Source organism: Trachinotus anak, unplaced genomic scaffold (genome assembly GCF_046630095.1).
Source record: "Trachinotus anak isolate AG129_WGS33_773 ecotype Australia unplaced genomic scaffold, CSIRO_AGI_Tana_v1 ptg000005l, whole genome shotgun sequence".
Lineage (NCBI taxonomy): Eukaryota > Metazoa > Chordata > Actinopteri > Carangiformes > Carangidae > Trachinotus > Trachinotus anak.
The window spans coordinates 23,282,005-23,301,755 of NW_027273856.1; the positions used below are offsets into that span (position 1 = coordinate 23,282,005).

The 19,751-nt window shown below is 40.2% G+C and overlaps 3 protein-coding genes and 3 non-coding genes across 16 annotated transcripts in view; 1 reads left to right on the forward strand and 5 right to left on the reverse strand.

Moving 5' to 3' along the window:
* The window catches only part of eya4 (EYA transcriptional coactivator and phosphatase 4), a 43,466-nt gene extending 31,905 nt beyond the window's left edge, over window positions 1–11,561 (forward strand). For 3 of the 9 annotated variants that reach the window (XM_071479090.1, XM_071479094.1, XM_071479091.1), the window contains exons 10-19: window positions 271–445; window positions 1,685–1,821; window positions 2,074–2,157; window positions 5,421–5,510; window positions 5,824–5,882; window positions 6,229–6,389; window positions 7,360–7,474; window positions 7,688–7,809; window positions 9,735–9,835; window positions 10,694–10,916. In XM_071479090.1, coding sequence (XP_071335191.1) covers window positions 271–445; window positions 1,685–1,821; window positions 2,074–2,157; window positions 5,421–5,510; window positions 5,824–5,882; window positions 6,229–6,389; window positions 7,360–7,474; window positions 7,688–7,809; window positions 9,735–9,835; window positions 10,694–10,774 — 1,125 coding nt within the window. In that variant the 3' untranslated portion in view covers window positions 10,775–10,916. Of the gene's footprint in view, window positions 1–270; window positions 446–1,684; window positions 1,822–2,073; window positions 2,158–5,420; window positions 5,511–5,823; window positions 5,883–6,228; window positions 6,390–7,359; window positions 7,475–7,687; window positions 7,810–9,554; window positions 9,836–10,693 lie in introns of all 9 variants that reach the window. The other 6 variants (XM_071479088.1, XM_071479086.1, XM_071479093.1 and 3 more) reach the window with 6 other exon arrangements.
* A 395-nt stretch (window positions 11,562–11,956) lies between these two features.
* Window positions 11,957–19,751, reverse strand: part of rps12 (ribosomal protein S12) — a 177,963-nt gene continuing 170,168 nt past the window's right edge. For 2 of the 3 annotated variants that reach the window (XM_071479107.1, XM_071479108.1), the window contains exons 2-6: window positions 15,515–15,561; window positions 13,740–13,856; window positions 13,416–13,518; window positions 12,767–12,868; window positions 11,957–12,049 (exon numbers count right to left, since the gene is read on the reverse strand). In XM_071479107.1, coding sequence (XP_071335208.1) covers window positions 11,987–12,049; window positions 12,767–12,868; window positions 13,416–13,518; window positions 13,740–13,856; window positions 15,515–15,528 — 399 coding nt within the window. In that variant the 5' untranslated portion in view covers window positions 15,529–15,561 and the 3' untranslated portion in view covers window positions 11,957–11,986. Of the gene's footprint in view, window positions 12,050–12,766; window positions 12,869–13,415; window positions 13,519–13,739; window positions 13,857–15,514; window positions 15,562–15,685; window positions 15,792–19,751 lie in introns of those variants that run through there. The other variant, XM_071479106.1, reaches the window with a different exon arrangement.
* Window positions 13,152–13,234, reverse strand: LOC139622245 (small nucleolar RNA SNORD100). Its single transcript, XR_011691178.1, has one exon. It is a non-coding gene; the product is annotated as a small nucleolar RNA SNORD100 (small nucleolar RNA).
* LOC139622247 (small nucleolar RNA SNORD100) lies at window positions 13,609–13,691 on the reverse strand. Its single transcript, XR_011691180.1, has one exon. It is a non-coding gene; the product is annotated as a small nucleolar RNA SNORD100 (small nucleolar RNA).
* On the reverse strand, window positions 13,956–14,032 carry LOC139622240 (small nucleolar RNA SNORD101). Its single transcript, XR_011691174.1, has one exon. It is a non-coding gene; the product is annotated as a small nucleolar RNA SNORD101 (small nucleolar RNA).
* Window positions 17,053–19,381, reverse strand: LOC139622028 (SH3 domain-binding glutamic acid-rich-like protein 3). Its single transcript, XM_071479078.1, has 3 exons — window positions 19,203–19,381; window positions 18,753–18,920; window positions 17,053–17,346 (listed from the first exon to the last, which is right to left on the reverse strand). The coding sequence occupies exons 1-3, from the start codon at window positions 19,245–19,247 to the stop codon at window positions 17,284–17,286; spliced, it is 276 nt and encodes a 91-aa protein (XP_071335179.1). The 5' UTR covers window positions 19,248–19,381; the 3' UTR covers window positions 17,053–17,283.

Genomic DNA, 19,751 nt, shown 5'->3' on the forward strand with positions numbered 1-19,751 from the left:
GAGCTGACTCATAAAAGTGCCCATCTCCACTGGGTCAGTAAAAAGCAGCAACACAAGGCTTTAATTGTTTTGAAGATATAAAATACAGAATGGAGGGAATAAAAGATTAGAGAAATGCGAGGGAACACTTGTAAAATCTGCCATCGAAAGTCAGTCTGAACCTTTCCAGAAAAGGGAAACATCTCAATTTTCCTCCTTCATTCTTTGTTTTTGCTTTTTCTTTTTGTCCCTGTGTTTCTACGTGCTCATAATTCATCTTATCTTCTGCAGGATTATCCCTCATACACAACGTTCGGCCAAAACCAGTACGCCCAGTATTATTCCGCCTCCACTTACGGGACATATATGACCTCCAACAGCGTGGATGGCACAGGCTCCACAGCAGCCTACCAGCTGCAAGATCCCACCCCTGCCATGACGGGACAGGCTGCTGAACTTCACCCAGGTTTGTGCTAAAAACAAACACAGCACTCAGAATGAAAGTGTCAAATTGCCGACACTCCACCACAGCTCCAACTTCATAAATATGCAAACAAAATGTCAGATTTTTCACCGCTCCTTGATTGTGGCTCTATAATCTCGTTTCCAGTAGAAAAATACCACAGTTTGGGTAACTGAGTTCAAAACCCTCTTTCATCCTACGATGAGGCACAGGAAGTAACTTCTGACTGTCGCCATAGTTACCTGGCATCACGCTCGCTAATTGGAGAATCAGCATGTGTTTACATTAGCCGCAGAGACTTTGATTAGAGTGAAGTTATGTTGAATATTGCACTTTTATAGACAAGTCAGAGAAAGACAGAAGAAGAGCTAAAGTGCAGCCATATGTGCAGAAATGTGGCCTTAGATTCATATTTTTTCTGTTTCTTTTTATTCACATTTTTCTTTGGTGTATCTTGGCTGTGATTCAGGAAGCCTGATTAAAGGAGCTTATCGTTCTTCCTGTCACTGGCACTTTCCCTCTCGCTGCCTCTCTCACCTTTTCTCTCTCTCTTTTTTTTCCAGTTGTTATCTTTTTCTTTTGGTCGCTCTCATGCTCTCTGTGTCAGTGTGTGTCTTTATCCACCCCCAACCCCCTCACCATCTCTCTCCCACTCTCTCTCTCCACCTCCCTCTTTCCCTGATTGAGACATAACAATATGAGAGCTGAAGCTTAGAGTCTGGTTCTAGTTACCACACAGCAGTGGGAGCATATGGCATGAGGAGGGTGCGCGAATGCGCAAGAATGTCTGTGTGCTCATGTGTGCTCCTGCAGAATTTTGTAGATTCAGTACCTTTGCAAGACGCATCAGCTTACCTGACTTTATTTTAAATTTATTGCACAGCTCCATGTTTTCCCTCTGGTCAATCCTCACATGTGCACGTGAATCACTCAGAATACCAGTGGTGCTTTTGTTTAGGTTTCACAGTCGTCTTTAAGTTGATCTGTCATGCCAATTACCTTGAATTATTAAACCTGACAAGATGGCTTATTACTGAGCAAAGTCTGAGCTATTGCTTTTCCTGAAGTGGATACAGCTCCAGAGCACCTGTGGGATCAGCTCAAACCACATCATTACTGTTGCTTTAATGCAGCGAATATACTGTAGTTTGTGATTACTTGTGCAGTCTGAGACAGACATTTGATCATTTGTAAATTTTAAATGTTTTTAAATGTCCTGTTCATGTTTGTGTTCACTCTCAGGGGACTTTGACACAGTGCAGAGCCCCTCAACGCCCATCAAAGAGCTGGATGACCGAGCCTGCCGGAGTGGGGGGTCCAAGTCTCGGGGCAGGGGCCGCAAGAACAACCCTTCCCCTCCCCCTGATAGTGACCTGGAGGTAAGGGACCAAAAACTCCCACTGACAGAGGACTTACATTACTGACTGACTATTCCATTCAATTCTCAGTGGGTATGTGGTATTCCCTTTGATCTTCATCCTCTCTGCTCACTGAAGTCTCAAAATACAAAAGAGGAGAGGCTGATAGAGAGCAGGACCACCCATGTCCATGTCCAGTTCAGCTTGCATGCACATATGGATGCAACATTTCTGAAAAAAAAGTATCCTTTAATGTCTTTTTTTGCTCTTCAGAGGGTGTTTGTGTGGGATCTGGACGAGACAATCATTGTCTTCCATTCTCTGCTCACTGGCTCCTACGCACAGAAATATGGCAAGGTAAGATCATCACCATGCCTTCACTGTCTCTCTGCCCAGCACCCTCTAATATAAGGAAACAGTTAGTCTATCCATCTTCTTTCTCCCTTCCGAATGTCGAAGCTCAGGTTACAGCTGGGATAACAATGGCATCATTTTTACTAAAGGGTGTGATGAAGCTTCTCAAAGGCCACCACAACTGGTAACATTGTGGGTTTATGACTGAAGCATCCGCTTTTCAAATCCTAAAAGGCCGAGACTGCTGCTCTATTGAAGCTTGGGGAGATGATGCATCATGTTGTTTCTAGCACTTGGAGTCGAGGGCATGATTTCCACTGGGAATAGGAGAGCAGTTCCTCCTTACTTTTACAGTTTTAGTTTAGTTGACTCACTTAACTTTCCTTAAACAGTGTACTCTGACTGCCCAGCTGCCAACATCCAAACAAGAAAAGGGAGGAGTTGATAATATTTCTGCTACATTCATCTGGTTTGCCTTCAGTCATTACCATGAGCTCACAGCAATAAGCCTGAAGAGTACTCCTGCAGCGATTGCTCCATGGACATTTTTGCCCCACAGGCAACGTATTGATGAAGGGTGTTGGGGCTGCAGTATTTCCACCTCCTCTATATGTTTTTCAAATTTTGAAAATATAAAAATCTCCTAAAATCAATATTCTTCTAAAAAAATACTGCAGTTGAACATCAGTTAAATTTACAGCAGTGAAAAGAGTTCAGTTTAGTAAAGATGCCAGTACAAGATGAAGCTACATATGATTTCAAACAGAGAGTGCAATAATAGAGCAGTCTACATACACAAAATTTTTTTTTTTTTTTTTTTTTTGTTAGAGTACGATTATTATGAAAACACAATAACCAATTCCACCCCCCACCTATGAAACTAACACACACCCACTAGGGTGTTTAAAGAAGTTTGTTTTACCTGTAAATGTCTGCAGCTTTATAAAACCCAGCTCTGAATGAGCACACTCTCCAAACATCATTTCCCTTGGTATATTTATATCAACTAGGTCAAGAATGTTATGATTAATTTATGATGATGACCACATACATAATAAAATTAGTAAGTCTTGTAAGATGTGGCGATGCCATGAATAATTGCTTCATGCTTACATTAATATAATCATTGTTAACAGGCTAATTTCTTACCTGGACTGATGTTTGTTTCAAACTTCCCTGTGAACTTATGTGGTGGTCTCACCTTCTCATATAACAGCTACTCTGTTTATATTTCCTTTTATTTTAACAGCTCTTGGCTCTGATCTGAGATCATCCTATGTGGCCAAGGCTACAAATTTTTATTGGGTGATGTCATTTCCTGCGGGCACCGGCATAGCCACCAGCCTGCTTTTAGGGGCTTTGCATCCCGAGCCCATTCTGACATCTTGTTTTGGCAGTTAAACAAAAGCTGGCACGACACACACACACACACACAGACTTTGGAGCCAGACTTGCATAGAACCATAGGAACCTAGGCGTTTTACAGATAGGATTTGTGGGCACTGATGTACTTCCTAGTTGCTCTGCAGTCAAGGAATTTAATGTTTGGCAATTGGGCTTTAATGGGTAAAGGAAAGGCCCTGGTGAGTTGTAAATCACTCTGTGTGTGTGTGTGTGTGTGTGTGTGTGTGTGTGTGTGTGTGTGTGTGTGTGTGTGTGCGTGCATGTGCGTGAGAGAGAGAGAGAGAACACATGCAGCCTTGTGGTTAATTTAGCTTGGTTTGCATTGTTTTAACAGTGGAGAAATACAGAATACCAAATGATGGCACCGCAAGTCATGTCCTGGCACTGAGTAGAGAAAGTTGTGCATTTCTCCTGACTTGCAAAGAATTTCAGTGGCTCATCTTCGCCCACATGAAGCCATGTTGACTGACCAAGCATTAGCATGTAAAAAGATAAGACGTGTCCAAATATTTGCCTTAAAATTTCATTTCATAAGCATTTTTTTTCACCTTATTTGTTCCTGCTGCCCTCAAGAAATATGGTGGCAGCTGTGTCTGTTCACACCTCTTCCAAAATAGTGTTTACACTGTTGACATAGCAACCACAAGGAAGATATCTGGAGGATACATCTCTTCTAAATGATATTTCACTTTTCATAAATACACATCTAGACATCTTTTTCACACGGACACACACCCGTTACACTCACTACAGGAGTTGTTATAACCAGGGATAATGTTCACATCATCACGAAGTGTTGAGTTTCCAGAGCTCGAATGATAACAGCCGAGGTGGGCTGTTGGAGGAATTGTTTCTTTGCCAGGACAAAGTAGTATTTGCAGTTCTCTGAGATTAATTGAACTTGTCTGGCAAAATATTACTAAAAAAAAAAAAAGCCACCTCAGCCATTCTGCAGCCCGAAGCACGGCCAAATTCAACTGCGCATAGGGAATGAGCACATTTCAGCTGTGAGTGTTTTGACAAACCTGAATGTTCATAACTCCCCTTTGGCCAGCAGCCAACATAATCATTACCTGAGAGACAAACCTAAGTGCCTCTTGTCTGTGTGACTGACAGGAAATCAGGAAAAGAGCTGCAGTCAAAATTGCTGCTATCACTATTAGCAGCTGTTAACTTTTGGAGGGCCTTGCACACTTCACAGCTTTCAACTTTCTGGGTTTTTTGGGTTTTTTTTTTTTTTTTGCACTTTCTTGTACTCAGGAATGCTGACCATCTCTCTCTCTCTCTCTGTGGGCCTCGCTCGCTCACTTTCACTCTCCTTCCTGTTAGTTTCTTTCTATTCTGGTCGTCTGACAGCGTCAGCGAATCGCGCGGCAAGCTGTCGACCCTCGCTGACCTATCACAGATGATGGTTTTTGCAGCTGAGCCCCTGGCTGGCAGAACGGACTGCGTTCTCCCAAACACACACACACACACACGCACACACACTCACACACAAACACGCGCACAACACACAAACCATTCACATACCACATACCTACTAGGGTACCTACTCTCTGCAATACACACAAATGAAGACGCACACACTCTTCCTCTCACCCCCCACAAATACAACCCCCAACCAAGCAGGAGGAATGTTGATGGGACAGAACAAGTGCAACCTGTCTGTCAGCATCTGCTGTGATGAGTGGAGCATACCAACTCTGCAAGGGGGCGGGTGGGGGGAGAAGTAGGGGGTGTGTAAAACCTGCAATGGTTTTGGGGAGTGAAAGAATCACTAACTCTGGAAGAGAGTAAAAGGATATGGTAATAATTGGTTGTCATGGAGATACCGTGGTGATGTTATCTTCTTCCTTGGTTAGGACCCTCCCATGGCGGTAACACTGGGTCTGAGGATGGAAGAGATGATCTTCAACTTGGCTGACACACACTTATTCTTTAATGACCTGGAGGTGAGAGACACACATCAGATGACACACAAAAAAACACACATACACACATTTGGACTTGGAGATGTTGTTGCACAATATTCAAAGTTTGCACAAAGCACAACGTTCAGCACAACTTTCTTGAAGCCACACTGTCATTCAGTGAAATGCTACTACTGTCCTCTGGTGGTGTAAAGAGATGTTACACACTGCACCATGTTTATATTTCATTTTTAGCACAAACTGTTCTGTTATTGTTGTTCATGGTGAATGGATTAATACATTTATACATCTTATTTTATTTTTGAATAATTTGTGTCGATGCTTGTGTGCACAGGAATGTGATCAGGTACATATTGATGATGTATCATCAGATGACAATGGCCAGGACTTAAGGTGAGAACTTTACATTTCAAAGCTCTGCTGATAGTGTTGATGTATTGTTATTTCTAGGCTATGAATTAACAAATTACAATGTTTGTTCAGTTTTGATTATTTTGGTATTTAAAAGTGTATTTGTTCTTTTTTAAATTTAATAATCTATTAATTTGATCAAGATTTAATTAAAAAACATTTAAATGTATATATTTTACTCTGCCCCTTAAAGATAGTAATGGAATGCATTCTAACAAATACATATTAGGGGTTATGTTTATAATACTGAATAATAAAAATAACCATTTGATCTTTTTGTTCTACCAGAGCAGATTTTTCAAATAAAACATATCATTATTATTGACAGTACTTACAGTTTTGCAACTGATGGCTTCCATGCAGCTGCAACCAGCGCCAACCTGTGCCTGGCTACGGGTGTCCGCGGCGGGGTCGACTGGATGAGGAAACTGGCCTTCCGCTACCGACGAGTCAAAGAGTTGTATAGCACATACAAAAACAATGTGGGGGGTAAGCCAATCAGATGGGAGTTTATTGGATTCCATGGCTATATAGAGGGTGACATAGAGAGCAAATGTTCAGCCGAAGTTGTGAATTCCTCACTAGATCTGCTTTGGTTAGAAATGAGTTCTGTCTGAAAAGATTCAGCTACTAACCTTTTCTCCATTTTTCATATATTCCACATGTGCATTACCTCCCTAAAAAGAAAAGTCACACACTTGCCAATTTTACCATGTGACTATGTTAACTTCAACAAAAACTATGAGAGAAATCAATTAAAAGAATATAAATATTTAACCCACTAAGTGTCTAAGGATTAAGTTTGAAGAAAGTATTTCTTAAAAAAAATTGATGAAAGAAAAAAAACATCTCAAAGTGAGAGCCACACAGGTATTAAATGTATTAAATTAAACACATATCTAATGTATAGTGCATCCAGGATGTACTTGAATACACCACATCTTACAGGATTTGATCAGTGTAGGTGAATGAAAGCAGATGTTGGTAACAAAGCTGCTGTCAGCCAATGTTTTTGCCAGCTCTCAAAATGATACTTTAATGCCAAAATTAAAAATATATTTTGTGATTTATTCGTAATAGAGTGGAGGCAATTCAATATTCAGACTGCAGGACATTAAAACTCTCCATTGAGACCCTTGTTAATGATGGGTAGCAGCTTTGTACTAATGACATAAAGAATTCATTAAACTTTTAAACACAATTTAATTGTGTGAATTAACCAAACCTTTGTCACATGCTCTTTTTGGTGCGATAGAAAAGCTGATATGTGATCTTTCACATCACAAAGTCTCCATATACTGTCAGCCTTACCCTCGTGAACTTTTCTTATGGTTTCCAAATTGTTGATAGGACAGGTCAGGACATCACTGTTGATACGTCCTCGCTTGTCCTGCTTTTTGCCCTCTTGTGAGTGACCTGTGTTGCTCTAAGCATCAAGTAAGTCCGTGCTGTGTTTTAGGCCTGCTGGGTCCTGCAAAGAGAGACGCCTGGCTGCAGCTCAGAGCAGAGGTGGAGGCTCTGACTGACTCCTGGCTCACCCACGCACTCAAGTCCTTGTCCATCATCAGCTCCAGGTGCGACTTTATGTTGCATTTATTCTTTCAGTCAAAGAAACTGGGAAACTGTCCCTCTCACATTCCTCCTCCGCGTTAACTAATAAGGTCAAGATGCAGAGAGCAGGAAACAAATCCATGTTCAGCATCAAACAATACGATTCATTATCCATTTATCTGTCTGTCCGTTCACCCATCAACTTTACATACTATGGTCTGCTCTCTGTCCCCCAGGAGTAACTGTGTAAATGTGTTGGTGACCACAACGCAGCTCATACCAGCGCTGGCTAAAGTTCTCTTATATAGTCTGGGATCTGTTTTCCCTATCGAGAATATTTACAGTGCGACAAAAATAGGTAAGATATAAACACCCATGCACACACAGCCACACACATGTACCATAAATAATCTAATATTGATGGAAATACAGCATAATGTGAAAAGAAGGTAATTAAATAGGCATTGAGTATATATTTGATGGTGTGATATGTTAACAGTTCAAAAGTCACATGTATTTTGTTGTGTTATTTTAATGTTTCTTCATCTACTCCATATGTTACTGATATCCTGCTGCCTGTTAAGATATTAAACTTCTTGTTTTAGTTGGGCTCAGGTTCACTGAACAGATGGTTGGGATTGTTTGAGTTACACTATGTATTTTATACTCATTTTATGCTCTTTGTGTGTGTGTGTGTGTGTGTGTGTGTGTGTGTGTGAGAGAGAGAGAGAGAGAGAGAGAGAGAGAGAAGGAGAGAGAGAAGGGGAAAAGTAAAAGTGAATCCAATGCACACGTAATGTCTATTAAGGAAAACAGATAATGCTGGCTTCACTCAGGTGACATTGACCCTCAACCATCAAATATAGAATAGAGTTTTTACATTTTACGGCCTCTTTTACACAGTGTTTTTTTTTTTTTTTGTTACATTCATTTATTTTGATTAAAGAAAGTAGGACTTCTGGTGTACAACAGCCCGTCTCACATTCAACCTGTGATTCTAGGCTTGTTTTGTATAGGTTTGTATGTGTGATTTATGTACCTGTGCACATGTGCGTTGTGACATTGTTGTGTTATGAGATGCAGTGGCTTGGAGCCCAAGACAAGTTTCCCCTGCAGGACAATAAAGTATACCTTACCTTAACACTGCAGATAAAATGGCTATGTAGAAATACTGCATGTTTACACATTGCTTGTGAGCGCTCAGGGGTTAAGACTGTTCAGACTGGATATGCCTTGTTCAATCCCAGACTTGTTCTTTCAGCTCACATTGAAATCTAAACAACATTATATCTGTCCTCACCTCACATGATCCTGATCTGGCCTTGAACAATTCTGACACTCGTGGGATCGTCAAGGCCGGACGCCTACATTCTGAATGGACTCTCTTGAACCTCAGCCGGTTACGCCAATGTACCGCAGCTGTGGCCAGCATTAAATTATATTCAACCCTGCATCAATCTGAACACAGGAAACAAAACAACTCGGATTAGGGGGAAGTAAAGAGCCAAAACACTCAGAAAATAAAACTCAAGCCAAGAGTGTGTCTGTTTGTGTGTGTCTGTGTGTTTGTGAGCTTATGTTACACCCAATTCAACCCCACGGTCCCTTGATTGAAATGGACATAGCAATGCAGTAGCCATGACAACCACCTGAGGTTTATGACACAAGAAGGCTGCACAAGTGTTTGAGGTCAGATGCCACATCCCGTAGACTCCTGGATACAGTACTTTACATATGGAGTTACTTTATGAGCACTTGACATCATGTTTATTTGTACAGGAAAAAGACCAAAGGTTAATATGGGGTTTGACCTCTGACATCTCTCACAAGCACGCCATGGCAACCAGGCTGATTATATTTATCTGATCTGAGGTGCATCTTGGGATGCAGCACATGGGTGTCAGGAGTAATCAGTGAGATCAATCTGTTATGGGAAAATTGTGTTTTGTGGTTTATGTGTGTGTGTGTGTGTGTGTGTGTGTGTGTGTGTGTCCTCTCATCTCTCACCTCACCCCTGATGCACACAGCTCTGCCTCTTCCTGTGTTTTATTTCCATTTAAACAACAATGGAAAAACCTGTGAAAGCCATTTGTTTGTCTCCAGGCAAAGAGAGCTGTTTTGAGCGTATAGTCTCCCGCTTTGGCACTAACATTACATATGTTGTGATTGGAGATGGGAAGGATGAAGAGCATGCGGCCAGCCAGGTAAACAAACGACTTCTGAACTTTGACCCCTCTGACCTTGTGACCCTCCTTCCTCCCCTTGTTTATTTGTTTTTTGCAGGAAAAGAGAGTTGCTTTGAACGCATAATGCAAAGGTTTGGCAGGAAAGTAGTGTATGTTGTAATTGGGGACGGTGTGGAAGAGGAGCAGGCGGCCAAAAAGGTAATGGACCCGCAACCTCACCGTGACCCCGCCTAGTCCACACAGTGTGAGCTCTGATTGGACGAAGCCTGCCTTTCTTTGCTCTAGCGGTTTTGTGTTGGTTATGTACCATTTTCTGTTGCCTTTTTTATGGAGTGACAGGAAACTTTTGATTGCAAGTGTTAGAGTGAAAAACTGAGATTGAAGCTTGGCTGAAGTTGTACATTTTGCACCTTAATATTTATTTGGCTCACATACTGCTAGTGATTCAAACTAAATGAATTAATTTGCATTATATATTTCTAAACTCATTTTGATTGTTGTCACATTTGACACCAAAAATGAACGGCTGCTCAAATGTACACAGTGATTAAGCTTTGAACAATCTCATTTATATAGAGAAATAATGCTGGTTGTTGTCCACTGGTGTGTGGAGTTTTATTTTTCAATGATACTCTAATTTATGTGGGAGAAAAGTAGGGTTATATCACAAGAAAGCTGAGTGATAAACTCTACTTTGTAGCACTAGGACATGTTTCCTTAATTGTGAATTTAAATCCTATTTCTTCTCCAGCTTTGGGTTTCATTCATAATGCTGGGTGCTGGGATTGTTAAAGGAATAGTTTGACATTTTAGGAAATATGCTAATTTGCAAGATAACTTTTAGATAAGTGGATGAGCATATTTCCAAAAATGCCAAGCTGTTCCTTTAAGTCTTAGGATTGCATGAATTTTGTCTGCAGTGCTTTTGCAAAGCAAGCCGCTACAAGCTACTGTAGTGTAGCTTGCATGACATTAGGTGGTGGTGTGCATCAAATAATTTAACTACGGTACTGCTGGTTTTAATGATGTGTGTGTGTGTGTGTGCCCACTCCACAGCACAACATGCCTTTCTGGAGGATATCCAGTCACTCTGACCTGCTGGCATTACACCAAGCACTGGAGTTTGAGTACCTGTAACTATTATAGCAATATGGACTCAAGCAATGTTACCATGGACATGGTCAGCCAGGCAGCACCCCCTTCTTTTGTATAACTATTTAAGAACAAACACAATACACTGCAACTGTTTTTGTGATTTTTTTTCTTTTCGTCTTGTTTTTTGAACATCTGGATTTACAAACTCTGAACGGTCTTAAGAAGCAAAGGAGAGATGAAAGGAGGTAAAGAAAAGGACAATGGGGTTAAGGATGACTCAACTATTCAACACGCCCCTGACGCTGGGGACGGACCTCTGTGAAAACCCTGTCGTCTGTCCACGCAGCTGTAGCAGACTGAAACCCTGTACTGACTGAAGACGTTTCTCTGGGCTACTCCTTAATGTTTGGTGGGTTCTGGAGCACCCAGGCTCGTATCAGGACTATTGTGGGTGACCTGGGGTAAACTGTCATCAAACAAAGAGGGCTTCTCTTTACAGGAAGCTTGAGTAAAGAGATAACAGCTGCTTCAAGTGTTTTCTTCCTGGTGGTGTAATCACAACCCAATAATGCAGTCTGTGGCAGAAACTTGTGTAAATTATTAATAAACTTAAAGGGCAGCGGTGGATGTTTTTGTCAAGGAAAGGAAGTTTAATGTTTTGGGGTCTTTTTTTTTTTCTTCCTCTGGATTTTTGTATTTTTTTTCCCCCTTTTTTGAGAAACTGAGGATGTGCGTCATGATGTGTTGTGCCTTAATGTGTTTGAATGTCTTTTCTTTATTCACAAATGTCTATGTATGTAGATATAAAGGAGAAACCTTATCCAAATCACCTATGCATCTTGTCTTCCATAATAAATTTATAAGTGATTAAACTTTAGATAAAATAACTTGTACAGCACTGCATAATACTGAATACAGTCCCACACTTTATACATCAGATATACCCAGACAATTCTTAGTAATGGTGTGAAAACAATTTTGAGCTCATCACTTCAACAGTACAAGTCCCATTAACCTTTACCACCACTGACTCATGCCAGGCATCATGTCTATATACTAATGTCTACAGATTTTAAGTTTTGCAAACAAGCTGAAATACAGTGTCAGACAATTTTCAGACCAGTATGATTTTATAGTCACAGTCAATTACTTGGACTTAAACTTCCTGCCAGTTACACATCTAAAGGGATTAAGAAAAAAAAAAAACCCACAACAACTCAGACAACAGTTTCATTTTCAAATTTTATTGTCATCTCATTTCTTGGCTTTGAAGTATTCCTCAATCACATCCTTGGCTTGAGACTCCTTGCCATAGTCCTGTAGGGAAAAATACAAAGTGCATTGTTTAACCAAGTGCATATTTGTGGTCACATCTTGGTTAACCTTTAAAGTGTCAGAGCAGCAATTCCAACTTCAACTTAGTGTCAGGATCTGATCTAATTGTAATTTGTGACATGACAAGTTCAGACACACATTAAACCTAAACTCTGGATTTTCCTATCCATGTTCCCCTTATATTCTTTAAACTTCCCAACTTGTTCATTGAATGCTTTTTTTTTTTTTTTTTTTTTTTTTTTTTTAAATGGCTGAACCATTAAAATTTAGTGAAAATATTCTGGAGTCTGGTGCATAATTTCCCCAAAGTTCAGGCAGACACTTATTTAGAAACTTTGGCCTCGCCAGCAGAATTTAACATAAGGTCATGTGGGTTTTGGCAACCAGTTGCACAGCAGAGTTTAAAGAGGTTAATCGCAGTATTCCCCATTAATCATAGCACTTGCTGCCATGTTACGGTATGTAGCCATTCTTAGGGACCCCACTCATCACAGGTAGATGAGGGGGCTCGTACCCTGGCTGTCATATAGCCAGGTGTTCTCAACAACAGCTGCGTGGCACGAGGCACAGCACCTGCACTTGACTGGCAGAGCAAGACCGAAGTCATAATTCCTCTGTTCAACAGCAATTATTTTAAATCAAGATCACCACATGTATATCAACTTATTGGCTTGCCAAATACGAAAACCCGTCATTTACCTTGACCACGACGCAGCTGCAGCCCACCACCTTGCGGGGTTTGCCCTCACGGTCAATCTTGCACAGACCAACCCACTCACCGAGCTTCTTGTTGTCGTCAACCTGAAATAAGAATTAAAAACAGCGTGTTTTGATTTGTTTCCAACCGTCGTTCTTAGACATTTTTAAAATGTTGGTAACCGTGGAAAATAAACATGGCATGCAAGCCGTGCTTTTCTAAAGAACCTCTGTCAAACGATTGTTAACATAATTATGATATTGCCTATCGCTCCCGATTAACAGGATCACTGGTGTGCGTAGATGTGCAGTCAAGAGCTTTCAGAGTCAGTTCTTACATAATACCTGGGCAGAGAAATGAAACGGCAGCAATGTGGGTACTACTGGCTGCATCTCAGACAGAAATTGGGTAACAGTGGCAATCTCCTCACAGTATTCAGTAGAGGGAGCCAAATTATCATCAGTGATGCAGCAGTACATTACATGCTACCTTCAACTCCACTGTCAGTGCACAAGACATATCTGAAAGCCAAAACACTAAAAGAAACCTTCATGTCTAAAGGAAGGATTTATCTTTTTAACACATGAACACTGGCAATGATGCAGTCCACCTTGCTCATCCTAACAGCTTGATTGTCTGCAAGATCATTACCTTGATCAGGTTAATCTGATGCTCGGCGCAGAGGGCCTCCACCAGCTTGACGTACATGGGCTCGTCGCAGTTGGCTGCAAGGACGCAGAGATGGGCCTGACGCCTGCAAAGAGACCGCTGATTAACTCACAGGAAGAGGTTTATTCACCATTTAAACGTTACCAAAAAAAAAAAAAAAAAAAAACACTCAAGGTACATCTCAGACAGAAATTGGGTAACAGTGGCAATCTCCTCACGGTTTTCAGTAGAGGGAGCCAAATTATCATCAGCGATCCACCTAAGTGCGAAATGTTGGTCAAGTAAAATAATTTTTTAAAAACGTACTTGTCCAAAGCCTTGGCAGCCTCACGGATACCACGGGCAAGGCCATCGTGGATGAGTGCGGTCTTGAGCACTTCAGGGAGAGCGGTGTTGACATCCATCACACCTCCGGCAGCAGTGCTATAGTAAATGGGTGAAGAGGAAAAAAAAAAAAAAAAAAAGCTTAATATTTCACCAAAATGGGTATGCTGTATTCGTTTTTTTCCAGTTGAGCTTCCAGTATGTCAGAACGAGGGTCTCACTCATTGATGAGTGAAGGGGTATCCGACAAAAGATTATGAAGTCATCATTCAAGCACCAGAGAGCTCACTTAAAGAGGAATAACTTGACGTCACATTTAAAATTCAACATCTGCCTTAGTACAGCTGAGCCTTCGATATCGCTGGGACGACAAATCTAGCATTGCTGCACAGACGACAAATGGGGCACTTGCAATCCAAACAATCCAGTTCTGTTTTTCCAGAAAGTTTAATTTGTGGTTTATACTTGTAAGCAAAGCTGCAGTAAAAAGTCATTTTACATGACAGCTTGGTATCTTTTAAAGGAAGGACTATCAAGGCAAGTCTTTGTGTTTTGCCTTATTCTGACTACCCTCAGTTTACATATTGTTCAGTTAATAACATGAAAGGTAACTTGCATCACCTTTTAGTTTATCATAAAATCCTTTTAAGATAAATTGCTTGCTACATTCAAAATCAGTTCTGTTCAGTCCAAATATTGGTTATTTTGCTCCAACCACTGAACAGGGACATTTTTTCTGTTTGTTCTGCATTTACAGTTAAATCCTGTGGTAGTAATATGAAGTAGTATTTTGAGTTTTCCTACAAAAACTTATTTAACCTTTAGTTTAAATCCAAGTTGCAAGTTTACCCAGACATTTTTACACATTGCTGTACTTTAACAACATAGTAGGAAAACATCTCTAATCTTAAACACATGATGCAATGACAGAGAAAGGATGCAGATGAACATTTACTCCTACACAGCATTTTGATATCCTAAGCACATATAAACACACTATGCTGAATAGAATGTAAGTTTCAGGGGGGCACTAATAGACACATCTGGAAGACAGATTTGCATAAGTTGGCTACTTGTCCATGCTGGAAAATGAGCTACCAGGAGAGATCTGCTGCACCTGGCCTCACTTGTAAGTGTCACGATTCCTGCATGTTTCTTGAATTGCACTTTTCCCCAATACAGTACACAGTATCCCATGTGTGCCTTGTCAAGTGTGTTTCTGAGCTTGCTTGTCTTCCATTCACAGGTTTTATCCTTACGGAGGCATAATCAGGTGGGAAATAAACTGCACGGCCTCCTTTTGAGTTCAGAAAAGTAGCAACCGTCTGATACACCATCATTCTCCTTTTTTTTTTTTTTTTTTTTTTTTCCTTGCAAGCATTTACTTTTAGTCTGAAGTTACATTTGCGGGCTTTCTGACTTAAAATTTAGAAGCACAGCAAGCTCACAGACTCCACTTTCCTCCAGAGAACCCGGTGTCCTCTTTTTATTGTTGTACAACTCACATGTGCGGTTATCAAGCCGCCGTTGTCGTGAGTAAAGACACTTTTAATCCGCAGCTCGGCTAAGCTAACCGGTTAGCTCTTATATGATGGAGTTTGACGGGCTGCAGAGATTCAGGACACCAGGTAAAAGATACCACACAATCTTAACATCACCCTACTATCAAGCCGTCCAACAAAGCTCCTCAGCTGCAGTTTACACTGTTTAATATCTTTACACTGTAACGTTACGGCTGACAGAAGCGTCATGCTCACCCTTCCTCGGCCATTGTAGATTTGCGATGGATGGTGGACTTAAAGTTCTGCAATAAAGAACATATATGAGAGGACGGTCATTATCCATTTCAAATAGCTCACTGTGGTGACTTTATAAACCAAGATGTTTGATTAATCCCTCAGATTGTGCCGGTGATTGAAATAACGCACCCTATCCTCCTCTCGGGCAGCGGGTAAAGAGGACGTCATAAGCGTGCGACGTTGCTTTAATACCACCAGGCCCCAGTGGCGTCCGACGTGTTGCCTGTAGCAGTTTCCACCATGGTTTGAACCATGGGTTTGAACACTTTATTAACTATAATAAAGTGTTCAAATTAACTTATATATATATATATATATATATATATATATATATATATATATATATATAATATACACATAGATAGACATATTATGAAATAAATAATAATGTGAATGAATATAGGCAAATACCCATATAACCATGAAAGTGTAAAAATATTTTGCTTTATACAGTTTTTTTTAAATCCAATTAATTTGTTCGTTTTGCTTCTTTTCACAACAACAGAAATGTTAAAAGACCTAATTAGATCTACTCACCATAAACTTTTTCAGTGTCAGCATTTTAAACTAGAACTGACACAAGATTGTGTCAGATTATCTTTGCAGTCTGTGTAGTTTATATAAAGTACTCTTTGATGCAGTGCTTTTTAAAGTACTAAATTATTACTTCATATTGTGGTGTCACAGGAAGGTAGGTGAAGTGAAAGCCTCCTAACAAGCACTAGGACAACAGGTTAGGACATTAGTGTCTTTATGTGTGGCCCTACAATTTTACTACTATTATTCTGTTTGACATTTTATTCGGCAGTGTTCCTACAGTTGCTCTGTCATTATTTCAGTCAGCACAGGGACGATTACGGTCAGACAGTGAGTTTTGCTATGTGTGGCTTTGGTGACAATCTTTCAGATCTAAGTGTAAAGATTGTGTTGTGGTGCTGATGTTCTTCTCTGATGACCTAATGAAGCTCCCTGTTAAGCCTTACACTTTAACTCACTGAAGTCATTATGTTTACATAATTGCATTATAAGGCTAGAAAACAATGGTTTAATTACCTCCGCCCAGGAGGTTATGTTTTCATCCATGTCAGTTTTTTTGTCAGCACAATTATGCAAAAGTCACTGAACCAATTTGCATCAAACTTGGTGGAGGGATGAAGCCATTAAAATTTGGGTCAGATCCAGATCATTTACTATGTATAAATTTTTTTTCCTGGTCTATGTTTATGTATATATGTATATTTTGTCTGGTATATGTTGTTTGACACTGGCACTAGCGGAGGTCTGTGCTCTCTGAGTGCCCTTAGTTGCCAAAGTTTTAACCTTCTCATTGATAAATCTATAGATAGACACCACTTTTAACCAGCCTTTCACAAGAATAAGAAATGACAAAACTCAAGTCAGTGAGTGCAAGAGGCAGATTTCAAATACTTTTTATGAATTTTTCATTTTAATTCTACAAATTGTTCAGATGTGCAACTCCAAAAATTCTCACATGCTTTTCTTTGAAAAGAAGGTTGGAAAAGTTTACATTTCCTTAAGCTTTCAGCATTCATCATCAAATACAAATAAAGCCTCTGTTATCATCAAATAAAACAAAGGGGAACAGAAAATATGAATATACATTTTTTTTACATTAATATGAATCTGTTGTTTGTTTAACCAAATATGTGGATCTTGCAGTGAACATGGTGGTGTGCTTGAGTGTCCCGTAGCTGGTCATCATTCCTTTAGAGTTTGAGAAACTGCTCTAATTGTTCCATCTCGATTGCATTATCAAATGCGGTGATATCCTGAAAGACAGAAAAGGTATGTGGGTGGGGGTCAGGGATTTGGGGGTGAGGGTGGAGAGGATGCAGAGGGACACAGAGAGAGAGAGAAACAGTTATTATCAATACACTTTCTGATATGCTATGGAGAGTTTTTGCTTTACACGTTTTACAATCTTCTAACAGCTTGCGCACAATATTTTGAGGCTCATAATGGCCAGCCAGAGCTGATATTTAGAAAGTTGACGTTGTGCCTGCAGAATCTGCATTCAAATAACATAACAATGACTGTGTCAAGAAAATATAGAGCTGACAGCCATTATACTGGCTTCGTCCAGCAGTACTTAAGGTGTCGATATGCTCCAACCAAAGGTGGTCAAATTGCATCTAAAACCACCTACCCACTTCAGAGCGTTATTGTCACATTATCACATTATTATTATTATTATCATATTTTGCAACTCTCTATGACAGCAGGTTTTTCACTTGCCTCCATGTCTGGCCAACAGCAATAACTTCAGGTGCAGTGGGACTGAAATACTGCCGAACATCTCAGACAGAAATTGGATTAAAAAAAAACTGTACTAACTAGTTTGTTTCGAGCATGTACAGCAGTGCCTTGAGCGTTTATGCTAACATCAACATGCTCACAATGACAAATATGTTTAGCAGGTAGGCCTAATGTTTACCACTATCTTAGTGTTTCGCATGCATGCAATTGCTAATACAGCTGAAGCTGGTGGGAATGTTTCCGGGTATATGTTGATAAAGTAGTGTTGGAAAAATTGTAAGTTTGACCTGTCAGGGGTTGCCCAGAGTCTTAAAGGTTTAACCTTTGTGGACAATACATGTCTGTACAAAATCTCAAGTCAGTCAGTCCAGCAGTTTTTGAGACATTTCAGTATGGACAGAGGTGCTAGCTAGGATTAACATAAAGTTTATGGGGGCATAAAATGCAAGTCCATGAAAATATGTGCCTCTTTAGAGATCTTTTGCAACAGTAAGGATCAAAGGCAAACTCCTTCAGCCAGAGGAACTTTTCTGTCACAGCAAAGTCTGAACGATATGCTGACATGAATTTCAAAACACTCCAGGAGCAATCTGGTGTGTGTGTGTGTGTGTGTGTGTGTGTGTGTGTGTTGAGAGAGTGATTAGGGTGTGTACTAGCATGCCTGTGTGTGTAGAAACAAATAGCTGAGAACATGCATGCATGCATTGCTGACGTGTGTATTTGTGTCTGCAAGCCTGTAATATAGTGTAAATATTTATTTAATCCCTGTGTCCACGCCCTAGACTGCACAGGATTTTTTTTTTTAATACATCAAGTGTGTAAATGATTTACACTGAATCATAACTCCATTAGTTTTGAGAAGGTGTACATGGTCAAAACATCTCATTGTTACTTTTACAGCTTATTGTGAAAAACTTACTCCACAGTAGACATCCCCATTGCATATTTGAGGTGGCAGAGCGGTTGGGTTCCCTGCCCTCTTCCTCATTAAATCCTTGTCTTCAGAATTCTGAGAAATGTCCACAGCTTCAAAAGGGATCTTCTTTGACCCCAGAACAGAAAAGATTCTGTCCTGATTTTTCTTCATCTGGGGAAGACAGTGTTTCAATCAGTGTTAAATTCATGGATATCCCTTTGACTTACAGGCTACACTTAAACCATGTTCTGGATTACGATAAAAATAGCTTTATTGTCCACAATGAGAAGTTTCTTTACAGAAATAAAATGTAAATACTGTACACACAGTTCGACAAAGAATATGAAGCACTGAATTCAACATTCCTTATAATATTTTGTTTAATGTCACCAATGTGTATTATCAACATGGCAAAAAGTAAAAGAATGATGCAAGTAAGACTGTATACTGTACCTCCAGAGAACCGCTCACGCTGGAAAAAAACACTTTGAGTGGCATATCTGCTATTTTAACAGTAACACCTTAATCTAGACGCTCGTAAACAGGTTTATGGATTGAGAGAGGTACAGACAGAGGTGGAAAGACAGAGAATGTTCCAGTTTCCTAGCTGCAGGTATGTGCTGCTGGTTTGCTACGACAGCAGACAAGGGAAGCAGGTTTGGACACGGCTTACCTGCCTGCATAGACACACCCACTTGTCTGACTGCCATTCCAGTTGTAGCCTGCCTGCAAGAATTGTGAAAGCACTAACACTGACACTCACACTCACATACTACTACCACTGGTGGAGAGCAAATAACTCGAGTACTATACTTAACCACAGTTTACAAGTACTTGACTGAAGTATTTCCAGTTTGTGCCTCTTTATACTTGTGCTCCAGCACATTTCAGAGTTAACTATTGTATCTTGTATACTGCTACACAGACCTTTAACATGGGAGACATTTTGTCACATGAGAAAAAGTATAAATGTAAATAATAAAATTGCTCGTGCTGGCTCAC